We start from the raw sequence: 16,886 nt of genomic DNA on the forward strand, positions 1-16,886 counted from the left end.
ATTATTTGTTCCAGACTGATGCACAAAGACATGATAGGCCTCTACCCCTCAGGTATATTATGTGTGCTGTGTAGATGATAAGTGGGATACTGAAGGGTGGCCATACAGCAGGTGTCATAATTGGTCATTTGTAGCAGGCTAAGGTGTAGTGTCTATGCCAAACATGTGTGTGTTGTGTACATGTGTATCAGGTATGCCTATACAATGTCCAGTACTGTGTTGTCACACATGTGTGTCATGCTCTGTGTATCGCATGTGAGTGAGGCAGCTACTGAGAATAATGGGATATGCATAGTCTCACAGCAAACATGCACAGCATGCATTATGTGTAGGTGTGTTACATGTGCACACACTACACCTCCATATGACATGCACATGTCATTAGCAATAGTATTGTTATTACGCACTCACCAGCATGGATTGGCTGCCTTGCTGTCACTCCAGAGGGACCTGCAAAAATATGAGAGTGATTGCCAGTGGCCACAACTGTGCCTTTGATACTGTGAGTATGATAAAGTACAGTAGTACAACATGTGGCTTTCACAGGTGTACAGATTATGCTCAGAATATCAATCTTGCAGAAGAATCGGCAGGTTAACAGCTACACACACAGTACACATCTCACACATGCATAAACTACCAGTACAGAGAACAATCAACTACAGATATGGCATTTTACCTGCACACTCCATTTCAACGTGCTGGGTGGCTCCGGCCTCCATGATGACACATGTTTGTGGATGTTGTTGTTGTTGTTGGCCTGGAGCCACAACACTTAGGAGGTGCTCCTCCACACTGGTGAGGGGGGGATGGATAGGTACCCCACCACCTGTGGCAAGCTGGTGTCTGTGGATATCAGAAGCATGCTGCCGGACATGTCTAATTAAATCACTGCAGTGATGGCGTACCTGCTCATATGTCCGGTTATGCATGCCTATGTCATTTACCCGATAGACAAGTTCTTGCCACAGTGCAGCCCTATCTTGCTGGTTCTGGCTAGTCCTGGAAAACAGCACAGAGAAATTCTGCACCAGGCTCTGGTGGATCTCCTGATCCTCTGCTGCTGTATAAGGTGGATTACGCTGATGCACCATCACCCTGGAAGGAAAAGAAAAATATGTGAGCAAGTCATGTGGCACACTTAATATTCTAATGTACTGATATCACTTAACTGCCATATATACCATCCGTCTGTCTATCAGGGGATACACATGTTCAATACCACATTTCAGTGCTCAGCCCACAACTGTCTGACAGTGCCTGCCACACTCCATACAACAAACTAGTATACACCAGCACTTGGCACACTGTTTGGGATACAATGCACAACCTCACACTGGGGGTATGTATCAAGCTAATGGATGAAGAATATTGTCATCCCTTGCAATGAGTGCAATGCACATTTACAGTTTCAACAGTAATCCATCCTAGTCTTTGATGCCATACCCCTACCTGACATATGTGCACAGTTGTTAATATAGCCAGCATACTGCTGTCACAGAGTATACATGCTGCCAGGTACACACACATACCGTATAACATACATGTGATTGCAGCCATGGTACAGGCATCATTACACACACATTACGCATACATACAACACACAAATGTATGACGGCACAGATGAGCATTAACTGTGTACCTTATAGTACTGTGTGCCCCTACTTACAGATACTTATGCATGAGGTATGTAATCTGTGCAGACTACAGGAAACACACCAGACAGTGTTACCAGGGAATGTGAACATACACCATACTGTAGTGTTTAGGCCTACAACTTCAGGTAGTACAACAGTTCATATGTGAGCTGGATTCAACAGCAGTACCACTTACTGAACATACATGTATTGCTTCTGCCTACAATGGGACACCGTACCCAGGGAACTACGGCACAACATATGCCAATCTACTATGTTTGCATCCCGATAACTGACACATCTTTCTCTGGCCTCACACCTAGGACACAAACTACCATGACAGACACAAACTCACGCTAAGCTATCACACCTTTACAGACCTTGCACACAGTCAGTGTCACACTCATTCAACCTCACATAGCTGGTATTGCACTGAGTACATGTGTGGGTGAATTGTGTCATAGGTAGGTACTATGCTATTGGCCCTGGGCCTAGGGCAGCCTAGCCATATGCTACCCTGCCCTTTGGGACACATGTAATGTGATTTTACTTGCTCCTGTGAAACGGTTATACAGCGGTGACTCACAGGGCATATTACCTATCTCCATAACATTCATCAGGGGTATGTATGACATCTACTAATAAGGAGCCTTGTTTGTTAATGCTGAGTGGTTTAGTCCAGGGTATGGCATATTTGTGTATAGGAACCTGTACCTCCAGCATGTGCTGTTTAGTGCAGTGACAAGGATTAGGGCCCTAGGTCATGTAGGCTGGACGGATTGTGAGGTGTTGCCATGGTGGTTGGCCGACTGGTATGGGTGTGACATAACTCTGTATGTCCAGCAGTGGTAACCTCTGTGTAGGAAGTATGCAAGGCACTCTAGCTGTGGTTTTGTGAGTCAGTCTGCATAGATAATGTGTTTGAGGGCATTATCAGTCTTTTTTAGGTATGTCTGTGGCCTTTCCACTTGCAGTAGTTCTCATGGGAGGTACATACTGCATAGGACATTGTGAGGTGTAGAGGGGTACACTGACTTACATTTCCCTAACTGACACACCTTTTGTGATGACACGTACCATGTACAGGGATTACAAGACTAGTGTGCCACTGTGGATATCAAAGGGGAGGCTATTGTACACCTGTGTCCCATGTTCCCTTTTGACACCTCCAGTGGTAGGCAGGCAACCACCTATGTGGTAGTTAGTGGGTAACGTGTTTTGGAATGGGGTATGGTACTGCAGTATCAACACTGGTGTTCAGTCCATGCCTTGGTCACCAGGCACCTGTTGCAATACATCTGCTCCCATGTCCTCCTCTCTCACTCATACATATACATATATATATATATATATATATATATATATATATATATATATATCAATATATACATATCCATATATATATATATATATATATATGTATGTGTGTGTGTAAATATATATACATATCTACATATATATATATATATATATATATATATATATATACATATATATACACACTGCCATATATAACCATATATATATATACATATCTATAGACATTCATATCTATCTGTATATATGTATGTATCTATATATATATATATATATATATATATATATATATATATATATATATATATGTATGTATCTATTATATCTATATGTATATATATATATATATATTCTATCTATCTATATATCTCTATCTAAACATACCTCTCTATGTATATGTGTATATATATATATATATATATATATATATATATATATATATACACACACACACACACACACACACACACACACACACACACACACATTCTTCTAAACATCCATTGCTGTACATATACATGCGCATCTAGGCACATAGACTGCCCATCTTTCATGGTGGGAATATTACTTCTGAAACAGTTGTGAGACATACCATTCTGTAATGATATCGCACAGTGTTGTACAGAATGCATTATGCTGTCCTCAGGCCATATAGCTGTAGCAGGCCTCACTGGGTCAGTCCCACAGACATTCACCACCACATGACATATACCTGCACTGCATGCTGTTTTCAATGCCACACACTACAACCTACATTGATATGTGCACATAGCAACCTTCAACTACATATGTATGTCCAGCCAGTACTTTAAGTGACTTTAGAACTGAGTGTCAGTTCCTTAAGGATTTATTTTTAAACCGAGGTTATCCTATTGAGCTTCTAAATGACCTCATTTTAGAGGTTGATTCCAAGAGAGTTAGTGGTATATACAAACCTTTGTTGAACCAAGGTATTGATGCCCAATTTGCTACTGCCAATCAATCAATAAATCAAAATGTTTCTACTACCTTTAGGAATTTTTCTTTGAGTTTTATTACTCAATATAATCTAAATTCCAATGATATTTGGGCAATATTTTTAAAAAACTGGCCATTGGTCATTAATTCAGTTAACCTTATTGAGAAGTTAGGGAACGTCCTTTGTTATATACAGAAGAAGTAATAATTTAAAAGAAATATTACAACGAACATCACATTCCCATGTCACAGCAAGGACTAGAGGCTCATTTAAATGCGCCATTGTAATATGTGTAAAGTTATAACGACAGGTAACTCTTTCTTTGTTAGAAATACAAGGTACCAGATAAATCATAGGATATCTTGCGAATCTAAATCGGTGGTCTACATTGCTTTGTGCAACTGTTGCCCATCGTTTTATATAGGGTAAAACGATACGCTAATTGAAAGAAAGAGTTTACCAACACCTTTACGCAATAAAACCACTGCTGGAGAATGCTTTAGCAAAACATGTACATAATAACCCAGGGCACTCATTTAGATTTATGGGTATTGACCAGGTACCTTTTAACATTAGGGGTGGTCCTGTTGAAACCATTCTTGAATGTACTGAATTAGCTTGGCAGCTGAATCTAGATGCATTTAGACCTGTTGGCCTAAATGAGAACTGCAATATTTCATGTATATTGAAGCTGAAAAGTTATTTTAGGTAAATGTTTCAGACTTCTTCTTTAAGAACAGTATGTTACTGACTTCTTGTGTAGTAATACTGATAGGTTTTTTGAAAAATGGTTTTATATTACTAAAAGTACATTTTCACAATATACAATGAATGTATTCTTAATTTTAGTACAAACAGTTTTTGTTAAGTACTTATTGGTTTGTTTTTATTATGTAATTGTTTTTAATTAAGCTCACATGATTAGGTTTGTTTTGTCACTTCCTCTATGAGAGTATTTAAATGTTTTTGTTAGCTGTTTCCATTTGTATTTTCTTCTGATGAAGCTGAGGCAGGAGCCACGGCGAAAACGCTACTTTTTAAGAATAAAAACTTTTGCGTTAAAGAAGTTACTTTGAATTCTCAATTCCTTTGGTTAGAGTTGGCTTTCCGGCTACAAGGTTGCTGTTTTCCAGTTTTTTGCACCAGTTTGTTTGCTTGTTTTTTACTAACATATGTATGTCCAGCCTTCACTAACAGTTGCAGTATGCCCCTTGCCCTATGCACATCTTCATATACATATAGATACAGACTGCTAACACATATGGAGGGTTCACAGCATGTGGATTACCTTTCAGACTCATCATTCAGATGCCAGCAAATACATATCTGTTACATACATTACCTTTGTATTTCTCACCTCTGTCAGTTGTACCTGTTGATGTGTTGTATTTCTGTATTTTGTGGATTGGTGTCTCAGACAGCTTTTTTTCTTTTGGCTGGCTTGCTTGCTTTTTTTTTTTTGGTCTCTGTCTCTGTCTCTGTCCCTCCAGTTGCTGCAGTGATATTATTGCATGTGTGGACTGGCAGTACAGGCTGCTTTTGTAGGTATCTGCACATGTGCATGTGCATGTGATGGCCTCTGCACCAGCTGGTGGCCAGCATTTAGTAATTGCATGCAGCCTGCTGTGTGGTAATTGCAATTCTCACTGTGATTTCAGGACACTGCTATAAAATGATAGGTTAGGTAGGCGTAGGCCTTTCAGTTTTGCAAGGTGGGGACCATGCTGGTTTGCTGTGGACACTGTTGTGTCAGTCAGAAGGTTGGTATATCGCTCATATCTAACGCTGTGTTGTAGCCACTGAAATGCATGTTGTACTGAAACCTGGCTGTTGCTTCTTCCAGTTCACTCTTCTCAGTGTGTATGTTAACTCACACCTGCTAATGATAACACTGTTTACGTGAGAGTATGTACTTACCTGTGGGATTTGAGGATTAACTGGCATACAACAGTAGTTCTTGCAATGTGTTGCTATGGCTTTTCTATTTTCCCTTTACATTCACCCCTTGAATGCCTGATATTTGTCTTTACTGGAATGTGTTGCTATGACTTTCCTATTTTCCATTTACATTCACTCCTTGTAATGCATGATATATTTCTTTCAGCACTAAGTTCTTGTATGTCTGTTGTGGCTTGGTGGTACTTCATGCAGTCTGGTGAGTCCAAGGTCTGGGGTTTGACACTTACAGGGGTATTTTATTTTGCTGCTGAGCAGTACTGGGACCTTGTCATACAGAGTGAATAAGGCACTTTTAAACAGTTGTAAGTGGGAAGCAGGAAGTCAGTGGGGACACCAGCTAGGGATGTGCAGGTTGGGTGTAGGGAAGGTCCATAGTTGCACATTTCTTTAACTGCAATAGCTGTACATATGTTTGACATTTGGTGTGACATTTGAAACCTTCCACCCCTGAGAGAGGGGTGAGGACAACTACGTATATTGTACTAAGAATTATGATTATCAGGCACATGCAGTGCTTGTGAACTGCTATACTGTCATTAGTATGTTAGATATTTCTGTGTTGTACTCCTACATAAGGGCATGCTTGTGGAAGTAATTCTACAGCTATTCGCAGAGTGTGTAACAACAGACAGACTGATATGTCTGTGTGTTTCTGACACTTCCAGGCCTGAGATACTTTCAGGTATATATTTGACCAGCCTCAGGGAAAGGTACATATCAGTGATATACACCCGTGATATATTTCAGATATTCTGCAGTTGTGACTGTTGGATATTTTGAGCATATGTATTACTACACCATTTCTGACATGCAGATAGTGTCTACTGTAACTTATTGACAGTTACCATTACGTGGGATTCTCCACCTATCTGCCTACTGTTAGTACATTTCACAGGGAGTCAGTGGGGCACAGGTAACATTTGTTTGCAAATCAGGGACATCCCTGTAAATCAGTCACAGTTGGGAGGTCTGGCCTCTTACCTATTCAAATATGGCAGTGTTTATCCTGCTCTGATACTGTGTGGGGTTTGTAAGGTGCTACTGTAACATTATTACCTACTAGCATGGCTGTTCTCTTATCACACTCATGTAATGCAATTCCACAAGAATTGCCAGTAAAGATACACAGAACAAGCTTTGTGTTATGGCCTTCCTATTTTCCCTTTACATTCACTCATTGTATTTCATGATATATTTCTTTCAGCACCAAGTTCTTGTATATCTGCTGTGGCTCATTGGTAATTCATGCAGTCTAGTGTTTCGAAGGTCCGGGGTTCGAGACTGATAGGGGTATTTTATTTTGCTGATGAGCACACTACAGGCCTTGTCATAAAGAGTAACTAAGGCACTTTTAAGCAGTTGTAAGCGGGTTTGCGCGAGTTTGCGTGATGCTTAGCTATGCTTATCTACACTTAGCTAAGCGCACACAAGCGCACACCCGCTGACTACTGCTTAAAAGTGCTTACTCCCGCTAACACCCGCGCTAATTTCTTTTAAAGAAAAGAAAATGGGGAAATAGGACAGTGGTGAAAAAGGGGGCACAAAGAGGGTAGGACAGTAGGAAAACAAGCTCGGGATGTGCAGGAAGGATGTAGGGAAGGCCCATAGCTGCCCAATTCTTTACCAGCAACAGCTGCGCATATGTTAGAAATTTAGAGTGAGATTTGACACCTTCCACCCCTGAGAGAGGGCTGAGGACAACTAAATATGTTGTACAGCCAATTGTAATTATCAGTTTACATGTCCAGCAGACATGTATGCGAAATGGGCAGCTATGTATGGGGCGTAATTTTTTTGTGGGAACAGAGTGCCCTTTTTTTTTTTTTCAGGTGAGAGTGGAATGTGAGGTACAGGAAGTAGGTATATTTGGGGAGGTAGGTTGGGGAGGTTAACAGACAAGACAAACAAGACACATACAGGGGCAGAGTATGACACGTAGGGGGTAAACACAATTGACGGGGACGGATGTTTGGATATCGCAAGCCCATGAGCCCACAGATGGCAACAGTGGAACTGAGATCCTCTCCCATGGGCAGTTACCACTGCGCCTTCACAGCCCAGGCCAGGGCTGTGCTGGGGGCTCGATAGGACGGGCAGGCACACCCGTGAGTTGCGCCACTCTCGCCTCAAGCTGGCGTAGGGTATCAGTCATGGAACGCCTGATCTCACTACACACCACAGACCGGACCCTATGGAGGGTGAGTGGAGGCTCTCCTCCGGCCACGCTTGCAGAGGGGGGACGAGCCCCATCCCCTGCAGCGCTTCCACCCGAAGGTGGCACAGGACCACCGGAGGAGGAGTTTCCGGCCTGGGCACTGGTGCCAGGTTCATTCGCCAGATGAGGTGGGAGAGGTGGGTCCGCTGGAACCCACCTTCCCTGTTGTCCTATGTTTAGCAGTATTATATGGCATTTTGGATTAGTAACAAACAACACCATTCAAAATTAGTTGTAACAGCATGCATCAGTATTCCCATTAACCAAACACACATGAATTCCGAACATTGAGCAGCAAGCATAACACATGCATATTTAGAACAACAGTGGACATTCAAATAGCATGCAGGGTTGATTGGTGGCAACAGGCCATCAGGTTTGGATATGTGAACAGGGCACATGCTTCAACGTACATACAGATATGTATAAACCAACAGGACAAATGTCCATGGGAATTAATTGTGAATACACATACCCAGTTTGGTGTGGAATGGCATCATTTGTGAGAATAGGGTAGGGTGGAGAAATATTACATTAACAACTTAAACTACCTATACATATGCTGTACATTCCTAGTAGATGCAGATATATATCCCCTACATATATTAGTACAGTTTCCTGTATGTAACCTTAGGAATGTTGGTGATGGGAATGTTACTGCTACATTAATATACATTCCATTTTTATTCATATATGTTCGTATCTGGCTGTGTTCAGGTAAAGCATCCTGCTACATTTGATTTATATGGGTCTAGACAACTGTGGATGTTCAGCATTTCATACAACCATACTATCTCCATAATGCAAGGGTACAACAACATATCCAAAATGTGGGACGGACGCAGTCCAGGTATTGTATTTTATTAAAAACATTACACTCTTTGGTTGTGGCTGTCTCATTCATTTCATTATGTAGTGACTGCAGTATAACTTTATTCCAGACTTATTACAGATTTCTTGGTCGCTTCAAACTCTCTTTCTCACACTCTCTCACTTATTTTATATTTACATTTCAGGATAATACTTAATTCTAGGCTTTATTAACATTTATTACTGGGTTACAACAATCCTTTCCAGCTGACTCACTTATTTCATATGACAGAATTTACAAGGATGTATCCGACACTTGTCTATCCTTTGTTGACTGATTACAACACTCATTTTCAGGCAGAAGCAGTTATCTGATATTACAATACAGGTGGAAACTCTATTTGAGACTTGTTTAATCTTTATTACTGGATTGCAATACTCTTTTCCAGGCTGCATCACTTATCTAATCTTACAATACTAGCAGAATCTTTCTTCTAGGCTTATTTGACCTTTATTACTGGGTTACAACATTGAACTCTTTTACAGGCTGTCTCACTTCTATTCTATAACAATACCAGCAGAATAATTACAAACCTGCCTGGTGGCGCAACCTTGCCAGCCTATCAGCATAGGCTTGCCGATTTGCGGAACGAACACCTGCAGCTGTAATATAAATGAAGGACTATTGGAACATACCTATTCATACTATAGGCTAGGATAGCATTTCTTACATACTTAATTACATGGATACTTACTCAGTAGTGGGGCGTTGGGCATTTGATGGGCCTCCTGGATTCATCGGTTCAGTTGGTCCTCCTTTCATCGCTTCAGGTCCGCATGGTGGTGATGGACCTGTTCACCAGTCCTCAGAATGCCTGTGGCACTGGTGAGATCATGTGCCAACCAGTTCCATGCCTCTGCCTTGTATGCTCCCCATTGAACCTGGCCCTGCATGAGTTGGCCTTCATGATGGTGGACTAGGAGCCAAACCATATATTTTGACTCCTCAACGCCCCACCTTTGTGCTCTAAAGTGATTTCTCTCTCCTGCACCTGCCATCCTGACTGCAAATCGGTACCACAATCAGTTATGGTGTGTATTCCCGCCTATGGGGCTTATATATGCCAGTTTTCCCGCACTTATCTGTGATTGGCCATTTTGGATATTTCTCTGCTTACAGCAAACCTGCTTTGTCATGGTTATATTTTCATTCATTCCTATATGTATGGTAATACTGTGTTTCTAAGTACAGCTGTCATGGTTTAGTGGTTCAGTACTTTGACTATGGTGCACAGTATCCCGGGTTCGATCCTTGTCATTGCTTTTTATTTTACTACTGTCTAGACAGGCTAGGAGGTGTGTTTGTGTAAAGGCGACTTTGCTACAGCTTTCCCAACGTTGCCCGACGGTAAGCTGGTTGGCGCGCTGCGCAGCTCTGCGCAAATGGCTTACGCTGGGGAACGCATTATTTAGCTTTAAGCACTCATATTAAGCTGGGTAAAGCACTTCCCAGCTACGGGCACTCATATTAAGCTTGTTATAGCGCTGCTCAGCTACGGGCACTCATATTAAGCTTGTTAAAGCGCTGCTTGTTAAAGCGTTGCTAACATATGGGCAATTATCATCTTTTTTTTATATATTACATCAGTTTTGTTCACAAATACATGGGCCATTTCATTACATTTTACTTAAATTATAGTGATATATGTCAGGGGATTGTTTCATACTTATTTAAATAAAAATGGAGAATGATATTGTGGGTGCTCGAACCGTGACTACCACCTCTTTGGCTGACGTCTCTACCACTACGCTATTGCTACTTGGCTTCATTTCCATATGTAGATCTTATATACTTTTGAATGTCTGCTAACTGGGGCTGAGCAAAGGACATGCCCGTGCAAACGAGTGCAAATGCGGGCAAACATTTTGGAAATTATAAAAAAAAAAAAAAAAGAAACTGCTATTTTTACATTTTATATATTTTCAGTAGGGTTTAGTCTTTGGGGATGTGTGGTGTTGTGTTCCTTGACATTTCAGCGGACTCGCTCGTGGGTGTTTACTTTCAGGACTCTGACTCTTTTGGGGGCGTGTCCCTTTGCTGTACTCGGCAATCGGACACGCCCCCTACTTTCCTACACGGACTGTGTTAGACTAGGGTATGATTCAGCATGCCCTCATGAATATGCATGGCATGCTGACATCATACCATTCAACTGCAGCCTCCGAGTAAGACATATTAAGTCTTACACGGAGTTTTCATGAATCCGGCCCTATATCTTTTGTACCCTGACATGTCGATTTTGTTTCTCACTGACGTTATGCTAGGCAGCACATCAGATTAGTAGTATAGCCAGGGCTATTTTAAATTTAGCTGCAGATAGTCAGCATTACCACTCTAATAATGCTTCACTGCTGTGGAGGCATATACTTCAGGGTCTGGTGTGTTTGGAATTGCATCTTAGGCTGACTGCCATTATTAGCCTGTGTACTTTGATTGCAGTTTCTTCACAGCACACAGTAGCTTAGTGGGTTTGGTGGTAGTTTGTGAATTTTGTAGGGTAGTGGTATGTGTTTTCTCTCTTTTTTTTTTTTGTTCGTTTCGGTCATTTCCCCCCCACTGACCATAAAGCCACATCCGCCATCCCTCTTTGGGCACCCAGTAGACACTAAGGTAGAATCAGTGATTGCAAAGCCATCCCTAGTTCATATTCAGAGTATCCAGCTGCATAGATTCATAGATAGTCCAAGACCACCAAGTCTCATGACCATTCTTGTCTTGTCTTGTCAGTGCATCCCCTCAGGAAGTACCTGCCTTCTGTAGGAGGGCAATACCAGTCAATCCCGGAGTAAATTTGTGGACAGCTGCCCAGTCATCTACTTTATGTTTAAAGGAAGATAGCGAGTCACATTGCTTAACATGCGGTGGAGTTTATTTCAGAGATTTGGAAGGTGCTGGGATATAAACCTGTCCTTTCACTGTGTTTTATTCCATCTGTTAGTGAAGATTTAGGTCACTATTAGTGGATATATTGGACTTGCAAAGAAACAGGAGGGCCAGGACAACTGGGTCTCTATCAATCAAGGTTGATTTAAGGATACTTAAAGCTACCACATGAACTGAAAGTGTTCTAGGCATATGTAAATAAATGTATAAACATGTACTCTCTCAACCATCACTTTACCTGTAATATATAGTGTATTTCTATATTATTCTTATTTATTTTGTAATCTTGGCTGCAATGTATATTTCTAATTTTTTGTTTGCACAATCCTCGTGTGCATGTTTTCCTGTTTTACTGTACATTTACTGCTCTAACATTCTACATATACCTGTCATCCACTCTGCATTTGGCAGAGCACTGTCATTTTACCTTCTAAAAGTTTGTAATTTCCACTGTTCTGCTTGGACATGAGATAGCTCTGATTTCTTATTTTTTCATTGGTTCTGTTTAAGAGCCAATAAGAGAGAGAGAGAGAGACACTTCTGGAGCTTGTTGCAGTCAAAACAGGCCAATAACAGACAAGCAGTCCAGTAATTTGCAGACTTTTTTAAATGAACTGTACCAGCAGTGCAGAATGTCCATGTCCCTTATTTTGCTGATATTTTTGTCTGTCCCTTGTCCGATTCCTGATAAATCACAGAGGACTGCATGCATTCATCAATAATGCCAGTAACAGAGTTATATCTTTCTTATTCAGAAAATATATGAGTGGGATCAGCTGATCGCACACGTATGATGGCATGCATGATATTGCAGCTCTTGTCAGGTTCTGGTAAGTGCCTGCAAGACAGTACATTTGAGAGTGTGTATCGGATAGCGTATCTCTGCTTTTCAGCGCCTCTGATTATGCAAAATGTCTCTAATTTTGGCCCATAGTTTTGCTTGTCCCTCAAAAAAACTTAATTGTCTGAAAAATCATTAATGATTACAATCAGTAATGCCAATCAATGAATTCATATTTATTATTATTATTATTCAGAAAAACTGTTGACCTAAAAAGTGAAGCTGGATTTTTCTGTTCCTCCTAAAACATGTCGCCATTTGATGTGGAATTCAGTCATTAAATCATGACAGACAAGAGTCCCAGACTTCATATCCTTCAGGAAATGTTTTTTGATGCATATCTTGTTATTTAGCAAAATTGTGTGCAAGTAAGAGCAATATTTAACATCTTTTCTTCACTTTGGTTCTATGCATGTGTTTCTTGAGCTCAGACGTTGAGAGGGTGGAGGTATTGCAATAGTCTGCACTATGGGGTCTCAGTGCAGGGAGCTGAAATACAGTTATAGGCCCTTACTGAAGTTGTCTCTAGTAGACATTTCAGATGCATACAGTCACACAAGTGGCTGTAATTGTTTTGTGTGTGTGTGTGTGTGTGTGTGTGTGTGTGTGTGTGTGTGTGTGTGTGTGTGTGTGTGTGTGTCTCTCTGAACCAAGGGCATAGCTGTCAACTTTCCCCAATATGATTTTGTGTCATATTTTTTTGGACTGATCCTTGTAAAATCTGTGATTTCTTTGCAAATTGTTGTTGATTGCAGTCAATAAGTAATGGCTGATGTGAGTTTTGGACTTCATATATTTCAGAAATTGCTTGCGAATGCAAAATGTGTTTATTCTAGTACTCTTTTTTTTCTAAACATCTTTATTAAATTTACACCTATGACAAAGGCAATCTTACATTTATATAAATGAAAAACATGCAAAATGATATCAGTATACTTGCAAACAGTTTACATCACAGACACCACTGAAACAACTGTAGGTGTAAACATTATACATCACTTATAAACTATCCAGTCATTGTTAGTTAAGCATTATATGGCTTATTCAAATCCTGCCTCTTAAACCTTGTTCCTGCTCTGCATATATTGTTCCCACAATTCCCATTTTTCCTATGTAGTTTGCTCCGTCCATTTTCTAAAGATCCCAATTCCAGCTGTTTTATCTCTGTTACTATATTCACTAATTCTAGTAAAGTTGGTTTAGACTTTGATTTCCATTTTCTAGTAACTGCTTTCTTAGCAGCCACCATACTTAGACTCAGCGAGGCTTTACTAAGTGCAGTATTTAAAATCTGTCCTGATTTTTGGTCTTTGTTCCTGATTCTTGAACTAAGTGGTTAAAATAGCATGGGGGGTTGTGGAGGATTGTACTATATGGTTCTGACGGCAGCAAGATGAAGTCTGTGTTGGGGCTGTTCTGTATGTATTTATACTTTCACTGGATCACAAGGAGGCATCGAATGGGAATGATTCAAGGCTTTAAAAATGTTCATGGGCGGTTACTAGGCTAATGGGCCTAGGGCCCCTAGAAGCCTAGCCAAGTTCAACCCTTGTTCCCTTAAGGGTCTAGAGATATGGTCTCTGTTATAAGCCGGTCTAAATTAGCACTATCTGCCTTTGTTATATGTTTTATGCAAAAGAAGAAAAATGTAAGCGCTTATAGGCAATACTGTGCTTAGATGGAAAAACAGTTTTGGAATGTTGCCGTAACTGGATCTACATAGCGTACAGAATTAAAATGGGCAAAATCATCTTTTTTTCTTGAGAAGGGAGAAATCACATTAAAAATGTTCCAAATGGGCAAGAAAAGTGTAGGCCGTGTGGCTTTGTTTGCAATTCTTGTTATGCAGGGTTTAATATTCCACTGGAAGAGCTTTTGCTATTGATTGAAAAATCAGACAATGTTCCATTTAATTCCTTGGCAGAAGGTGATACCTGGTTTCAGATGAATCTTCCTGTATTAAAACGTGATACAAAATTTTGCAAGAATTACAAAAAACTGCAGTGAAGTAAAAGTTTTTTTTTTTTTTTACAGGAGGAGTAGAAAGGAGAGGAATTCGTAAGAGAGCAGGAGAATAATAGAGAATATATATTGTGTTATAGTTAGAGTAAGTAAGACAGATCGTTATCCTGGGACTTCAGTAACGTGTTCTTTCAGTAGTAGTTTGCACTTGTGACTGTCTGGGGTTTTACAACGTGTTGAGGGAGAGAGTTCCAGGCTTTGGCTGTTTTGTTTGAGTAGAAGGAGTCTCCATAGATGTAATTAGATTTAGTTAAGTCTCCATAGATGTAATTAGATTTAGTTACCTTTAGAAGTAATTTGTCAGATGATCTAAGGGATCTAGAGCTAGAATTTTCTTGAACTAGATCAACGAGAGCAGGACAGTTGCTGGGTTTGTCGATCATACTGTGATCAGGGGTTAGTTGGCTATTAGATAATAGGCTGGGTAATTCAATACATTTGGGCTGATGAAGGGCATAACAGTGGTGAGACTTATGTGGTAAGTTAACACTAAATTTAGCTATTTTGTTAGAGCAACTTTCTACGTTAAGTCGGTTTCACACAGCATGGTATAGATTTGGGAGTAGTAAAGTTGGGAGATTTGAGACTAGTAAGTAGTATTGTCTGTGATATACACCTCCAACATATTGCAAAAGAGAGTAAGATCCATTAAGTGGGTATTTATGATACCACTGGTCTCTTGGAATGTGTTACAGGCCTGACAGAATAGGATCGGTAGAAGTTTTATACACGTGGCAGAGATAGACCCTCATTAGCCGTATGATATGTAGAAGAAGAGCAAGGCTTTGAAATGGTCTGCATGGTTTTTATGATTTAGGCCCTGATTTTTTTTTTTTTTTTTGTGAGAATGTGCTGCCTTAAACAAATGACTGCATTGCTTCTGACCTGCTGTTGTTTGTATGTTTTAATACCCAGCAAATCTGTTCAGAGTAAAGGATGAATATGTAATTCACTTAGCCCAGCAGTGTATTTAAATCCAGACTTTTTTTTGTTATGCAGGGTTTAATATTCCACTGGAAGAGCTTTTGCTATTGATTGAAAAATCAGACAATGTTCCATTTAATTCCTTGGCAGAAGGTGATACCTGGTTTCAGATGAATCTTCCTGAAGTCAGTCCCAGCAGTAAGTAAATGGTTACATAATTAAATGATTTGTATTTGCAATTCATCTTTGAATAAAATGTAGGAGCTGAAGGAACATTAGAGACTGACAATTAATAAAAATCAGCTACATCTAAAGTGCAAGACTTAAAGATGGCAGTCCACAAAGGGGCCAAATCTTTTAAGCAGGTATTAGAATAAAATGCAGTTGGACACAGTTATAACACATTAAATCATGTTCGTACTTTCACCATTTGCTGCTGAGGAAGCAGATGTTTCACTACCCTTCCAGTAGTCTCTCCTGCCTCTGGGATAACTCCATTATCTCAGTCTGTAACAATAAGAATAGTGACATCTGTGTAGACCCTCCCCTACATTCACCAAACATACCAGTGTGAAGGCCAAAAGTAGCTAGTCACCAGAAAGCTGCAAGTGTGATGGTCATTTATCTCAGAACCTTGATTTGCTTTTATCAGAAGTGTGATAATTCCCTTCCTTGAATAGTCTTTACCACTGTACAGTCTCCAAAAACCCCAGGATACAAACATTCTTCAAAGAATAATGAAATTGTCTGAGTCATTAAATTAGCAGATCAGATAGCTCAATATTCCTAAAACAATACTTCTTCTTACGGCTTTTCCCGGTTAGGGGTCACCACAGCAGATCATCTCTCCGCTCATGATTGGCAGTGGAATTTTATGGTGTCGAGTTGCTAGCCCAGCGCCCAACCTTTCACAGAAGGCACACACATTCACACACTCACACCTAGGGCCAATTTAGAGTGTCCAATCCACCTACTGCATGTCTTTGGGAGGAAACCGGAGCACCAGGAGTAAACCCACACGACCACAGGGAGAACATGCAGACACCGCACAGAAGGCACCCCAGCTGAGAATCTAACCGGAGAACCTCTTGCTGTGAGGCGGCAACGCTAACTGCTGCACCACCGTGGTCGCCACTCCTAAAATAATACTGATCACTGAAAAGTCCTCTTTCCTGCTCTGCACTACCTCATACAAACTTCTGAAGTGACTTCTCTCACATAGTCTCATTTCTGTCTCCGCAGTACCCCCAGTAGACACT

General features: G+C 40.5%; 1 protein-coding gene across 1 annotated transcript in view; it reads left to right on the plus strand.

Annotated features, from left to right (window-relative positions):
- LOC122815972 (zinc finger protein 845-like) overlaps positions 1 to 16,886 on the plus strand; it is a 368,367-nt gene that overhangs the window by 274,896 nt on the left and 76,585 nt on the right. Inside the window, exons 9-11 of the mRNA XM_044088856.1 lie at positions 14,531 to 14,608; positions 14,716 to 14,739; positions 15,703 to 15,825. Of these exons, the coding sequence (XP_043944791.1) occupies positions 14,531 to 14,608; positions 14,716 to 14,739; positions 15,703 to 15,825 (225 nt within the window). The remainder of the gene's footprint in view (positions 1 to 14,530; positions 14,609 to 14,715; positions 14,740 to 15,702; positions 15,826 to 16,886) is intronic.

Source organism: Protopterus annectens, chromosome 11.part0 (genome assembly GCF_019279795.1).
Source record: "Protopterus annectens isolate FY-2018-M chromosome 11.part0, PAN1.0, whole genome shotgun sequence".
Classification (NCBI taxonomy): Eukaryota; Metazoa; Chordata; order Ceratodontiformes; family Protopteridae; genus Protopterus; species Protopterus annectens.